Below are 14871 nucleotides of genomic sequence, written 5' to 3'. Positions count from 1 at the left end.
CAAACTGCCCAAAAAGACACATCCTCTGTGACAATTCGCTGCGTAGAAGACGGCGACAAACACATGACAGTTAGGCTGACCGAGCCTTTTCTTGCTTGGGGTCTTCGCTTGCCTTGCTGCCAATCTTAGTCGCGGCCCGGTGCGCAGAGTGTTAGTTTCAAGCCACGCTATCAAGCCATGCCACTCTGAAATAAGACACTTGTGTCGGACGCAATCAACACGGCCGAGCTGAACGATCGTCCCTGGAGTCCTTTCGCGTTTTGCCTTGACCACGTTGAGCTCGAGAAATCTTAGGGACTGCACCAGAGTTTGGAAGAACTCCTGGAGTAGTGCGGTTGTTCGACAGCCCGGGTCATCGAATGTAACGAGGCCACTTATGCGGATAAAAACAGCCTTCACGAAGCCAAGTTGTGCTGATAACTCGTCGCGTATAGCCCTGCGTTGAAGAGGACACCGAAGGCACAGGATACTTGTACATTTCTACCAGCGGTGAGAAGGACTCGCTACGTTTTACAGCCAAGCTCTGAAGGGGACTTCGGCAGCCGTTTTTGTATGTGGTGAAGGCAGGCGTACCGCGGCGTGCTCAATATGAAATGTTAATCAAAAAGCAGCGAGAGTCCAAAATTTTTTGCTTTGAAGTGTATACGTATCGATGATTATAAAATAAAAAAGCACCGGCTCTCCGTTGGAGGAGGTCAGCCAGGAGTTTGTGACAGGGCGCGTCGTCGACGGGCCGATCTATACGGTGCGAGCCGCTGAAGCTGCGGCACTCCGCCAACGCCGAGCAGGTCACCTGACCTTCAATTGATCACGGTCAAGTTGCTCACAAGAAACATAACCGTCAAGCCGTCAAATGCAAGGTGCACCCAGGACAAGCTTCGCTTGCCCCCATTTTCTGGTAGTGGAAGGGCCGAAGATTTTTTTAAGTATGCATATCTCACGCATTTGCAGAACAACGCATGTGGTGAACGGCTTTAGAATTTCGGTTTAACAACTCGCTGATGGGCCATCAGAATCAGACTGACACACCTCCCCAATGTGTAGTAAGGAAACACGTTACGCCATCTTAAGCACAACGCACGACACATCAGCCCAGTGGTAACGAGGAAACAACCATGAAGTAGAAAGTGAATGTGAAGAGGAAAAAGCACTATTTTATGCAGCCCTTTAGGAAGCTCGGCCAGGCGGGTAAAAAAAGATCTCAGAGGAAGCATTGCGTTAGAGAGCTAGCTTATTTGCGCTCCGTCTAGCGGCAGAGCCACTAGATAGAGCATCGTGATGCATCATGGTGCATCATGATGGTGCAGATGAGATGCGTGGTGAACTGGTGCGTGTTTAACATCTAAAACTAATCCCTCGCTGCCTGCAGGCGTTCATGGTTCAGTGCTAAAGCATCGGGCATCTGTGCTTGGAAAACACATGTGACGCGGGTTCGAATGCCCCGCACTAGAAAAATTTTATTTTTTTTTTCATTGAAGAAAAGCGTAAAAAACTAGATAGATAGACAAGCCTTAAGTAAGCTGATAATGTTCTGCGTATTAAAGATAAGCATTGTCAGAAGCCACAAGTACGAAGGTCAGACAAATCATGTACTACTCATTATTACCACGGTGGCTAAAGGATCGAAGCGCCAGAGTCCCGTCTAGTGATTTTAGTAATAAATTCTATGACGTGATCGAAATCGGACACCGGATTTTATTTATAGTGCTGCTTTGCGAATGGATCTACCCGGCAGCATGCTGGGCACAAAAAAAGAGGAAGAAAAACCTGGACAGAACTGCGAATAACGTTTCGCGTGAAAAAAAAAATCAAGTATAAATAAACACCAATTATCGAAGACGTCGATAGGAAATTGATGATGAGCTTCAGATAAAAGCTCTACATGATAGATTTTCATGTGGCTGAGGACAACTGCCATGAACACCACGTTTACCTCATTATTCGGCCAATAGGATCGTGCATGTCTTGTAGCTGAGTTTCATGTCCTACTTTGTTCGCTGTTAGAGCTTGAGCAAAGTGGGCACAAAAAAAAAAACAAAACATGTTTGCCGTGCGAATCGTAAAACAGGGTCTGGCGATACGTACTGTGTTCAAGTTCGTACAAACCCACCGCGGTGGCTCAGTCAGCTAAGGCGCTGCGCTGCTGAGCACGAGATCGCGGGATCGAATCCCGGCCGCGGCGGCCGCATTTCGATGGAGGCGAAATGCAAAAACGCCCGTGTGCTTGCGTTGTAGTGCACGCTAAAGAATCCCAGATGGTCAAAATTAACCCGGAGCCCTCCAGTACGGCGTGCCTCAGACTCAGAACTGGTTTTGGCACGTAAAACGCCAGAAAGAAGAAAGAAGTTCGTACAAGATAATTCTTTGTTAAACAAGGTACAAAGTGCAGGTACAAGGTATTTTAAGTGCAGTTGCTAATACCCGCAACTGCTGGGTTCGAAAGATATGAACCCTCAAAAACAGAAAAACAAAAACAAAATATTATTATGCTTAGTCAGAACACTGGAGTTATCGTTGAAAGTGTAAGAAAACAAGAAGCCATATTACGAAGAACTATCAAACTAAGGAAAGCATTATTGGCGTGTTTTTTTACGAATGTACGAGTACACTAATATAACCGGAATATTGCGCTATTATGAGATGAGATGTTATGTCGCATTGTATTACGATGTCAGCACGAACTGTCTGAGGGCTATGTTACAAACAGCCCGATTTTTTTTTTTCTTTGCAGACTCAAGATGACAGCCGCCTTCATAACGATTTTGTTTGTTGCTGTGTTTTCCCTCAGGTGAGACGCAAATGTGATGTCTAAACTGAAACTGTATGAAACTGAATTGACTACCTCCTAATTCTTGAGTTTTGCTTGACCAATACTGAAGCTCCAATAAAGAACTGCATAAGAACAGAGGTGAGCAGCCTAGAACGTAGGAACGGCGGCTTCCGGGGCTCTCCGGAGCCAGCCAGCCACGTCTAACGGTAGTCGGTGGGCCCAAACGTGCCTTGCACCTACCGTTAGACGTCGGACCCAACAGCTAGCGTTAGACGTCGCTGGCTGGCTCCGGAGAGCCCCGGAAGCCGCCGTTCCCGCGTTGTAGACAAGGCTGCTCACCTCTGTATTGGAGAGTGCCGCAACAGAAATATTGGGGCCATCATGTTGTACTGCTGCATGGGTGAATACTACGCGGTGGTTGTGTCTTAAATAGTATTGACATCTTATATCCATGTTTCGCGTTCATCTTAAACAATAATCAGCGCATTTCATTGAAATCAACGCGTAGCATGTGTCTTTATTTTAGCGATCAAATTCCCTAACTTTCTGAGATTTCCGCGCGATCTCGGCTGAAGAACTATTATCGCATAAACATTGGCTAATTAGACCAAAATGTTGGCCAATGTCTGGGCTCTCAACATAAGCATCTTTCCTTGAGGCTTTTTGAGTAATACGACGCAATAGAATCAAGAACACTCTGCTGAAATATGTCACTTTGCGCGTTTCCGTAGCACCATGTAGTTCAAAACCTCTGCATTCTATCGCGCTCTTGGTACAGTCAACCAAAAAAAGTTCACGGACCCCGGAATCTCAGAAAACGTCCAATTTCCGAGCAACCTCACCAACGCAGCCTTGTATTCGCAATTACAGATTCTACCAGTATATGCGAACAACATTGTGATGTTCGGTTTTACTGACTACTAATGCAGGCTGCTCGGAAGTTGCACGTTTTCTGAGATTGCGTGGTCCATATACTTTTTTTTGGTTCACGGTAACTTCGAGTTGTACGCTTTTCCAGTCACATGTTTACAAGTTAATCAGAGAAGGAAAAGGTAACAGTTGAAATCGTGCATCTAAGTTGCACTCATGAAAGTCGGAGACACTACAATAGTGGCCTGCACCTAAGTATGTGACTACGATGCTCATGACAATTCTACAGATAATGACAAAACATGATCTGATGCCTGATTAAAAATCTCAAAAAGTATTTCGCGCACCAATTTACACGGAACCATTTGTAACTTTTTTGGCATTCAGCATGCATCCATTCCAACACCATCTCGCTTTTTTACAATTTCGTGGTAAATACTCCGCATGCCCTATCTTAGGTACTCTATGGGCGTGCATTATCTTGCCCACTCTGATGAAAACATGTATCCGATGTAAGTCAAGTATCTGCATAATACGTCATGTGCTGTCAGTCCTACGATGTTCATTTCGGACTAGTATCAGTTTAAACAAGTATACAGTATAAGAATATAGTATACGTATATTGTATGAGTATATTGTACAATTATACAGTGCGGTATACAAGCATACATTCATACAGGACAAAAGTGTGACAGTACACATAAACTGTTCGGCAAACTCGCAGTGCCTCCGCTACCCGTTCTCCCAATTGCGCTGAAGTGGCATGCAACCGGGACAGCTGTTCGCAGTTAGATTGCTCCTGCGGGACTCACAAGGACCTGTGCGGCTGCTGTGACCTGTGCAACAAGGTGAGATGTGGCGGCTGAGCGTCGAACAAATCGGATGCCTCCGGTCCCTAAGGAGCCAAGCCTTCCCAGCTTTTGCTTCGAATTCCGCGATTCACAGTGTCGGTATGGCTGTCTTCAAACTTTGCTCCACAATGCGTCCTAGGAAAGTTTATTACGTCTATAGAGGACAGCGATTAAGATATTTAAATTATGGCTCGAGCATTATTTGGGAAAGCGGGCAAGAGTAAGGGAGGTCGACTAAGCATGCCTCACTATGAAAGCTTCCCAAGAGGAGCTTCATATTGTGCTTAGTGCCTCTTAAACAGTTAGCCAATGAAAATGTTTATTATAGTGTAATGCTAAAATTATTAGCGACTAAGGGCATCTTTTGTGGCTTCTACACAATGACCAGTAGATACCTGTGTTCACAAGCATGCCATTTGTTGTACGAAAGGCACAACGCATGTCAAAAACAAACATTCGGCTCATTTGGGCGTCTAATAGAAGGTTAACTTTCAGACATGCTCCATTCTTTTACAGCGAAGCTGTATATGGCTAGCCGATTCGTTCGTCCGTCCGATGTGCGCCGAAACTATCATCATCAGCTATGGCTCGAGCGTCGTCGTCTTGCACATCTGGCTCCATTGCCGCTCATCATTCCAGCGTAGAATTGCGCTTTTCTGTCGGCGTAATGGGGACGCCGCGTTTACGGGGGTATGAGTCATTGCTTAAGGGGGTATGAGCCGTTCATTGTCTTACTTGAAGGACAGATTTAATTTTGAAGCAATTTAATTTTGAAGAATCGCAAGCGGCAATGCGACAAGGGCGGACTCCGGGCATACCGTCAGTGACGTCGTTCTCTCCGTCGCAGCCGAATGTGTGTGTAACCTCATTAAGAAACACAAAGACGTAACCAATAATTGAGAAAGACTTTAATCTACCGTCGGGATTAACCCAGTGATAAACACCGGGGCCGCACGCTTCAGCTTCGCTAGTTTACCATCCGTAAGTAGTGCTTAGACGGAATTTTTTTTTAACGAATAGCTTTCTTTGGGAAGCGGACGTGCTTTTCCGTATCTGGCCGAATGCGCGCTTGCTCGGGAATTCCCGTTTGTGGTTGGCGGGATGGCCAGGTTGTCCGCGTAGCTCCACAAGGAATCGCGAGGAGGCGTCACTCGATTGCAGGCGCCTCTCCGATTGGTGCACGCGCGTCGGATGGTTCGTCGCCTGGTAAGCATGGCGTCCGGTCTGCAACGTTCTCAGTGTTCCCCTCGCATAAGGAATATATATAGCCGTAAGCGGTGAAGTGGAAGGGTGCGTGTTTTTTAACATCTAAAACAGAACCAAAGAAAACCTTCGAGATAAAAAAGGACAAATCTTACATTGACCCGCTAGAAAACTTGGCCTTCTTTCGCCTAAAAGCATTACGCACCGCTCCATCATGCTTTAATCATGAAAATACCATTGAAGCCTCAATATTATGCATCATTATGCATGTCTTCAAGGTTCCGGCCTATACTGCCACTTAAGGGTGCCATGTACGCTCTTAAATGTGCTATTGCTTGTGTCTACGACGCTCTCTTCAGCTGCTGTTGTTGTTGTCCGACGCAGTGCCCGGATGAGCAGTGCAACTCGTACTTCTTCGACGTGTGCTCAAGGGGCCACGAATGCACCTTGGACGACCCTTCGACTCGTTTCGAGCAAGGTGGAACGGGACACTGCAAGCCTAGTAACACCACTGCGACTAGCTCGCGCAGGTCCTTGAAGCGGGCGCATTTAACAGGTCCGAACTGAAGCTGAACGCATGTAGTTGATTGCTGGGTTACTTGCTAAGGCATTGTCGCAGCGGTAGCCCCAAAATGACACTGGACAAAATAAAGAGAACCATAATGCAAAATGGTTGTTAGCCGGACTGATTATATTGCGCGGCTGATAACAGGGCAGCCACGACTCTAATGATGTTTTTTTTATGTGAGTGTGTCTGTGTGGTTCTTATTTTGTGATTTTTTTTCTATATTCTTTTACTGTGTATTTTGCCACTGCGCAATAAACTTTAGGTGGAAGTCAGTACCTACGTCGTCTGTGTCTGCTGTCTTATTCGTGTTCTGGCGCTGTTTATTGCGTTGTGATGACGACGTACTTTTTTGTAACACTTTGCTAAGGGCTTCTGCCGTGGCTCTTTTTGGTTGAGCACCAGCTCCGGCTGCCTATATAACATCCTGGTTTTCAAATCCAGAACCTTCCGGGCTCCTGAGCCAGCTCAAGCTTAGGCGCATTCCCAATCGACGCATGCGCTGACAGCCGTTTGGTGGAGGAGCTTACACTTTAAAACTTCCGTGCAACAATGAGACAGGAAACAACGCCCTTGACAGGGTGCGTCATGTACCACGAATATAGTGACCATCGATGTACGCGACAAGGAACCTTGGTCATCAGCGGGCTGCATTATAATCCTTAAATACTTATCGAAAAGGACTCCGCTATCACGTATGAGCTCGCCTTGAACGGATTTTGTACACGCTGTGTCAAATGCAATTTCTACCTCGCTTTCTTCTAGCTCAAACATTTCCTACGACTTACTGGTGCGTTTCTGTTTATTTCATTGCTGTTCGTGCGGCGTTTTACGGCGAGCATTTCTGTTGGCGAACATTCTGAAAATGTAGTGTTGTTGAAGCAAACTACGCCCGTCCTCAAGTGCTCGGTCTCCTGGTAGTTTATTCACCGACCCTAATTATGTCCAATGCAGGACCAAGACCGTCCCCAGCAATTTGCACTTATCCCTGCCTTCTGCCTGCTGACTCTATGCCTGCAAATTTCCTAACCTTGTCGTTCCACCTAAATTACCGCCTTGTTAGGTTAGCGGTTAGCGGCGAGCGGTTGCAAAAAGTCTGGTTTTAAACGCCGCTACCACTTACCCGCTCCGTCAAAGAATCCTCAATATTAGAGCCGGAGGCAAGCGCAACTGTCATACGAGGCCACCGTTGGTACTATATTCAGTGCAATAGAAAGGCTAATTGAAATTTAGGTACTCCGAATTGTGGCCAAGAATTTGTGTATGCTTTTTCATAGGATACGTATATACCAGAAAAATCATAAATCCGATCACGAAAACATGCTGTTCCGGAAATTATCAAATTCTGTCTATATTGCAGAAAAGAAGCAGACGCTAGAAGTCGTCGGACAACATAGAGAAGAAAATTTGCGGAAATGCATTTAAAAGAGGTAATATGGCATTCAAACAAAACAAAATCACCAACATCGCCAGTTTTAATTTATTTAGAAATAACAAAACAAAAGCCTTGTTTAGGAAGCTATTGAAAGCTTCCTAAACAAGGCTTCATAAACATAGCTAGGGCTTATACCAGCCACTATGGAGTAAATTGATACCAATGATACCAATGGCACCATTATATCACCAAACATTCTACTGGCTTCACCACAAAGAGCAAGGTGGTGTGGCTTGAAGTGGTTTTAAGGGCTATTGGCAGTTGCTATATGCAGGGTGATCGAAGTTGACAGGTTTTTTTATTTTTTTATTATGCGCTGAGACGTATGAGCAGACCACCTCTGCAATAGAGTTATGTGGAGGGGGGGGGGCACAAATGTAGATGATAATTATCGCTATTAGCAATGCAATTAAAATTATTAATTAGCTATTGACTGACTGCAGTAAGCAAGCGTGTATTATAAAGCTAGAGGCAGTCGTGTTTCTACAGAGTCCTACTTGGCATAATTCCTCTAGCGTGTGCGTGCTTTGAGATATTCAACTGCGATGTTTAATTGTCGTTCGCATGATTACGCATGCAAGACAGTAACGACCGGAGCAAACCTTCTCCCTTATCTCTTTATAACAGAAGCTACCATCGTTACAGGCTGCGTGGCTTCGTCTATAGATAGCGGTTCCGGCTTCTGCGCTTTGCGATTACGCCAGCCGAGAGTGAAAGGGTAGCAGTTATCACTTTTGCCTATGCCTGCTCTCCGTTGTCAGACTAAACGCCGTATACGCAAAAGGCGCGTCACGTGGACTTGCCGCGTCACAGTGGACTTGCCGAGACGTTGATCATGACCTGCAAATAAACTTGATCATATCAAGTTTCCATCTCCCATTTCACATCCGCCTTGTTTGAATCACAGTTCCTGGTATTTCAAGCATACATATAGTGTTATACTTACAGCCAGTGACACACTATACAAAGGCGGAAAAAGCTCTTCGAACAGAGTACATCGTGTGCAGCTCGCCTCACTTAAAGTTCCAACGCTCTAACCCTTGTTTTGTTCAGTTTCTTTTAGACCCGTTGCCAAGCCGCGGAAGTTTCCAAATGAGCAATTAAGCGCACATTTAGACTTGCAGCGACACCGACTTGTACGATCGTCCGTGTGGTCTTTTTCTGGCGTCGCCTTGACCCCGTCAACCACGAAAGGTCGTGCCGCGCCCATTGGAACAGATCCAAGACCGGCTCGCTCGCTTGAAAATTCTAGCCGTGCTGATTACAGCAGCGGCACACTCGCCGCTTGCAGACGATATAAAGACGCCGCTCCTTGTCAAAACAACTTTGCAGATCCTTACGCGCGACGCTCCTCTGAAGCAGACGCAGAAATATCGGGGCAACACGCTTTTAACACTGCGGTAAGAAGTATTCATTTTTCGTGTCCGCGTCGCTTTTGTCGTCTATATTTTTGTCAAAGTTACAATAGACTCTTTTTTACGAAGCATCATGTGACAGCTAGCACAGCAACACGTCATTTTCATGCGTATAAAAATGCAAGTCCTATCAAATTGGCAACTCGATCGGTTGAGAATGAAAGCAAGCGGACTGAATTAATTCTGGGGGTTTTACTATCTAAAACCACGATCTGATTATGAGGCACGCCGTAGTAGGGGGACTCCGGAATAATTTTCGCCACCAGGGGATCTTTAACGTGCCCCCAATGCAGCGGGACACGGGCGTTTTTGCATTTCGCCTCCATCGAAATACGGCCGCCGCGGCCGGGATTTGATCCCGCGACCTCGTCGCTAAGCAGCCGAACACCATAGCCGCTAAACCACCGCAGTGGGCAGTGAAAGAAAGCTCAAAAGTGTCCTTGTAATAGCGACAATGGTAATGACGAAAGCTTTTATTTATTTATTTATTTATTTATTTATTTATTTATTTATTTATTTATTTATTTATTTATTTATTTATTTATTTATTTATTTATTTATTTATTTATTTATTTATTTATTTACGTACTAGCTAGAGCTTCATTAGGGCGCTATATGTCAGTAGCCGGGCAAGTGCACGCAAACGGAAATTCAATGCTCCTGATAATATTCACATAAAATAACACACCTTGCAGATATACAGGGTGTCGCAGCACGATTTAAAAAAAAGAGGAGCGGCATTACGCGAAGCAAACCTAGTGCATATTGTTTCCAGTACAGTGGAGTAGCCGCGAGTAATTTTTTCGTTACTGAGATTTAATTAGGTAATTGTAATGGATTATCTAACTCGAGAAGTACTGTGCTAATTGTCACAGTGTCAATGAGAAAATTGTAGAGCAACATGAAAAACTCCCGATACAGCTTTCTGATGCTCAATACGTGCTACATAAATGTGTTTTTCCGAACGTGAAAGATGCCCGCGAATACACGCATAAATCCCACGCGACTGATAGGTCGAGGCACTTTGCGTGTAGTCGCGGGCTTCTTTCGCGCTCTGAAAAACACATTTATGTAGCACGTATTGAGCATCAGAAAGCTGTATCGGGAGTTTTTCATGTTGCTCTACAATTTTCTCATTGACACTGTGACAATTAGGACAGTACTTCTCGAGTTAGATAATTAATTACAATTAATTAATTAAATCTCAGTAACGAAAAAATTACTCGCGGCTACTCCGCTGTACTGGAAACAATACGCACTAGGTTTTCTTCGCATAACGCCGTTCCTCTTTTTTTTTAAATCGTGCTGCGTGATAGCTGGGACACCCTGTATATGGGGTGTCACATTACCGGATGTGTATCCGGTAATGAGACACTGCTTCTATTCAATGTAAACCAGCTACACAAATAGCTACACGAATGAAGAAAAATACATGACTGCACACACGCACACACACGCGCACACATTGTATTATATATATATATATATATATATATATATATATATATATATATATATATATATATATATAATGCATGCTGCTGGCGCAACATAGAGGGCATAAAAATAATGTTTTTAGGCCGCGCTGCACGTTCTCGCCGAGAAAGTGAGCGTTCCTAGCAATGTGGCAATAGTAATAGAGGCGCTCCCTTGGTGGAGTGGGAATACTTTTGTTCGCAATGATACGTTTTTTCACACAGTAATGCTGCAGAAGTAGACACGTAATTCTGGCTAATGGGCGCGCTTAAAGCAGCCAGCGTATGCGTGGGTCCTTGCTCCGACGGGCTTCGATATCTTTACTATAGGCGCGGCTTACTCGAATACTGAAAAATTGCCAATATTATTTACTACACTGCTATCAAATTATTACAACAGCGCATCGAAGTTCGGGCTGTGTTAAATCGCGTGTATTCCTTATTGTTACCTCCTTATATAGCCTACCATCCTAATGTAACATTATCGAACTCCACTGATACTTTAAAGAAACCTTGGCAAGAGACATGGAAGTCAGCCTCGCATGAGACTCTCAAACGATTGTGGCGTCTAAATTCATGTAACAATAAATGTTTACCGAGAACCAACGTGTGTGTACCAATATGTTCACTTTCTCGCTACCTCAGTGATGATAAAAGCGATTGCAGAGGGAGCTCTTATTTAGCCTTTTCTGGTCCGATTTTTTTAAGGTAGTGGAAGTTTTATATTAAGTGCATCTGAACGAAAGAAAGTCGGTGAAGAATAAAGCAGGAATTTCGGAGTTCTGCAGAATAAATCGAAGGTTTTTATGATGAGCTGCCACAAACTGCAGCATGTCGTGCTTCAGGCTTCTTAATTCGCAATCATAACGTTGTGAAGCATGGCCCCAGATTATTTGAAGACCGTTTTTGTTCTGCTCTAGATACTCTAGATAAGTTACGTGCATTACGCAGCAGGCTGCAAAAATCGAGCGCGGCGGCTTAACCTTATATAGGAGAGATGCGACGCATGGACATTCGTGAAATTTCTAAGAGAGCCATAATTATATACGGCCCAAATTCTAACAATTACGTCATTATTATTGATAACAGTCACATTTTATTTCAGTAATGTGGTTTGTTTTTCTCGATGACAGGTATTTCCTGAAAAACATTATCATTGCTACAGGAATCACTGGATCGGAAAGGGTTCATAGGAGGAAGTTTATCAGGCTACGTAGTAGGTGTCGGTGGTGTGACCAGGGAAGCTTTAGTACAAGACGCTAAAGCAGACATGCAAAACAAGTAGACTGATTATTTAGATATCTTACTATGTTCGAATCAATGGCACGCGAAATAATTGCGATGTATGACAACTCAAACACTCACATTTCTCGTCATGTCTGCCTGTAAGCAAACCCTTACAAAAAGATTATGATTTTCAGATTCAAGATGAACATAGCCCTGGTAACACTCTTATTCATCGCAGTGACCATAACGAGGTGAGTGCAACGTTTAGCGCATCAAACCAACCTTTCCAATGCGTTTGACCTATCAGAAGGTAATCTCAGTTGAAGCTCTGCATTATGTTGTGCACTCTGGTTCTCTAACTTGGATAACATTTTTAGCACCAGAGGCCAGTGACAGAGATAAAGGTGTGTGCGAAATGATTGAGGCACAGGCTATCAATCGGAGTGGTCAAAGCTGTGTAAGCACCACATCTATAGACCTGTTAGATAAGGAAACGGTCTTTTTGGAAAGCTCTATTTGACGTATTGGTCAGGTGTAGCGCTACTGTGCGTGCTGTGTAAGGGTGTTTCTTTTTTTTTCTGGGAATAAATTAGTTAAACTTTTTGAAGTGTTTTCAACGTCTCTCTTCTGTCCTTGCCCACTGCTGGCGCTAAAGATGTTATAAAAGTCAATTAAATTAAGCTGTTGAATAGCTATCGAGTTTAGCAATGTGAAATGTCAGTCGACTGTTTTAACCAACTTCATTCTTTAGCCTTTTGTTTCACATCGCATCTCCTTATCGCGACTCATTGAATAAACGACGCTCTCCTCTGAGCAGTTGTAGGACCTGTAGCCGATTTCGTACACATCTCACAACAAAGATCACCGACCTAAACGATTGCAGATCTTCGCCATCGTCGCATCTTCTTTTGTGTTTCTGAAAAAGAAAACAACACTCGCAGCACTTCAGGAACATCGCTTCCGAACTGCGCTGCGATCACGTGCAATCCTGACACTTGCCCACAATGGCAGTGCAACTGTGGGGCCTACAAGGACACCTGCGGTTGCTGTGACATCTGCTTCAAGGTACGATAAAAAGAATAGAGACAATCATAGAAGGTTACTTTAAGAATGCGGGTCGCAAATGCCCTGCATATGCTAGAAGTATCTTCAGAGTACAACAAATGGTGCCGTTCGCTTTATACGTGCACATATCTTAGTCTTTATATATATATATATATATATATATATATATATATATATATATATATATATCATACCAAGGCCTATTGCGTCCGCTAACTTAAGCTAAGCCCGTGCTAAAGGCCCTAAACGTGGTAAGTGTGATCGGAGCAACCAAGAATACACCAAGCAGCACGAGGGCACAGTGGTATATACTGAAGAAAGGATAGAAATGGTGAATGTGCCATATTCCGATGGACAGAGTTTTCGGAGTGATTTTTGGAGTCACCGAGGTGGTGAGGGTGGTAGCTGTGTCAATGCAGGTGAGCTTAGCCTTGCGAGTCATGGCTGGTAATTATTCATGGCTAATCAGGGCAGCTCTGACTTTATAGCGAATGATTTCACCGGGTGTCCATTAAAGTAATGTCACGAAGGGAGGTCGTCGACGGAGGATGTCGACTGAGCTCCTGAAGAACACTTGGCTTGCAACCTTCTTAGAGGGACAAGCGGCTCCTAGCCGCACGGAACAGAGCAGTCAGGTCCGTGATGCCCTTAGATGACCGGGGCCGCACGCGCGCTACACTAACGGAAGCAGCGTGTCTTTATCCCTGTCTGAAAAGACTAGTGGAACTTCTTTCGTGATTGACATAGGGGCTTGCAATTGTTACCCTTGAACGAGGAATTCCCATTAAGTGTGGGTCATAAGCACGCCTTGATTACGTCCCTGTCCTTTTTACACAGAGCCAGTTGCTAGAACCGATTGAATGATTCAGTGGGGTCTTCGGACCGATGTACGGCATGGCCTTCCGGTTGCGCCGGTCTCTTAGACAGATGACCAAACTTGACCTTTTAGAGTAAGTAGAAGTCGTAGCAAGGCTTATCTTGATCTTACATCCCTGATAACGACTTAAAGTGTACACTGAGCATTGCCCTAAAGCGAAACGTTACGAATGCTCACTCAGCTTCCAAAAAAGATTAAAGCAAAAATGGCTCCGCAACAAAGTTGTTAATCATTATCATCAGCCTATATTTACGTCCACTGCAGGACGAAGGCCTCTCCCTGTGATCTCCAGTTATGCCCTGTCTTGCGCTAGCTGATTCCAACTTTCGCCTGCAAATTTCCTAACTTCCACCTAGTTTTCTGACGCCCTCGACTGCGCTTCCCTTCTCTTGGTATCCATTCTGTAACCCTAATGGTACACCGGTTATCCATCCTACGCATTGCATGGCCTGCCCAGCTCCATTTTTTCCTCTTAATTTCAACTAGAATATCCGCTACCCCCGTTTGTTCTCTGATACACACCGCTCTCTTCCTGTCTCTTAACGTTAGTCCTAAGATTTTTCGTTCCATCACTCTTTGTGCGGTCCTTAACTTGTTCTCGAGCTTCTTTGTTAACCTCCAAGTTTCTGCCCCGTATGTTAGCACCGGTAGAATGCAATGGTTGTACACTTTTCTTTTCAACGACAGTGGTAAGCTCCCAGTAAGGATTTGGCAATGCCTGCCGTATGCACTCCAACCCCAATTTCATTATTCTGTGAACTTCCTTCTCATGATCAGGGTCCCCTGTGAGTAATTGACTTAGATATACGTACTCCTGTACATATAGAGGCTGACTGGCGATCCTGAATTGTAACTACGGAGAAATTTCTCTAGAAGGTGCCAATTAGAATAGTAGTACATTGGTTAGGTGCAAGGGAGTTGCCAGCTGTGTCTACCAATGAAATGGGGTCATCAAGACTGGGGTTAATCATACGCCAAAACTTTCGAACACTAGATTTCAGAAGTGAGGGTAAAATATTCGACATGAAATTATCTTTAGCTTTCTTTAATGCTGCAATGTAAGTATCAGATGCAGATTTGCAGGTGGTCCAGCGCGAGTTTGAGGATGATAATTTGTC

The 14871-nt window shown here is 44.4% G+C and overlaps 2 protein-coding genes across 2 annotated transcripts in view; one reads left to right on the top strand and one right to left on the bottom strand.

Moving 5' to 3' along the window:
- The window catches only part of LOC125945437 (lysosomal alpha-mannosidase-like), a 252278-nt gene that overhangs the window by 34556 nt on the left and 202851 nt on the right, over nt 1-14871 (bottom strand). The gene's annotated exons all lie outside the window — the stretch shown is intronic.
- On the top strand, nt 151-6539 carry LOC119452932 (venom protein 59.1-like). Its single transcript, XM_037714892.2, has 4 exons — nt 151-489; nt 2732-2788; nt 4365-4488; nt 6079-6539. Exons 2-4 carry the CDS (start codon nt 2739-2741, stop codon nt 6259-6261), a joined length of 357 nt encoding a protein of 118 aa, XP_037570820.2. The 5' UTR covers nt 151-489; nt 2732-2738; the 3' UTR covers nt 6262-6539.

The sequence above is a fragment of the Dermacentor silvarum genome, chromosome 5 (assembly GCF_013339745.2).
Source record: "Dermacentor silvarum isolate Dsil-2018 chromosome 5, BIME_Dsil_1.4, whole genome shotgun sequence".
Taxonomy (NCBI): Eukaryota; Metazoa; Arthropoda; class Arachnida; order Ixodida; family Ixodidae; genus Dermacentor; species Dermacentor silvarum.
Note: the sequence above shows the minus strand (reverse complement) of the source record. Positions and strands in the feature narration are given on the sequence as shown.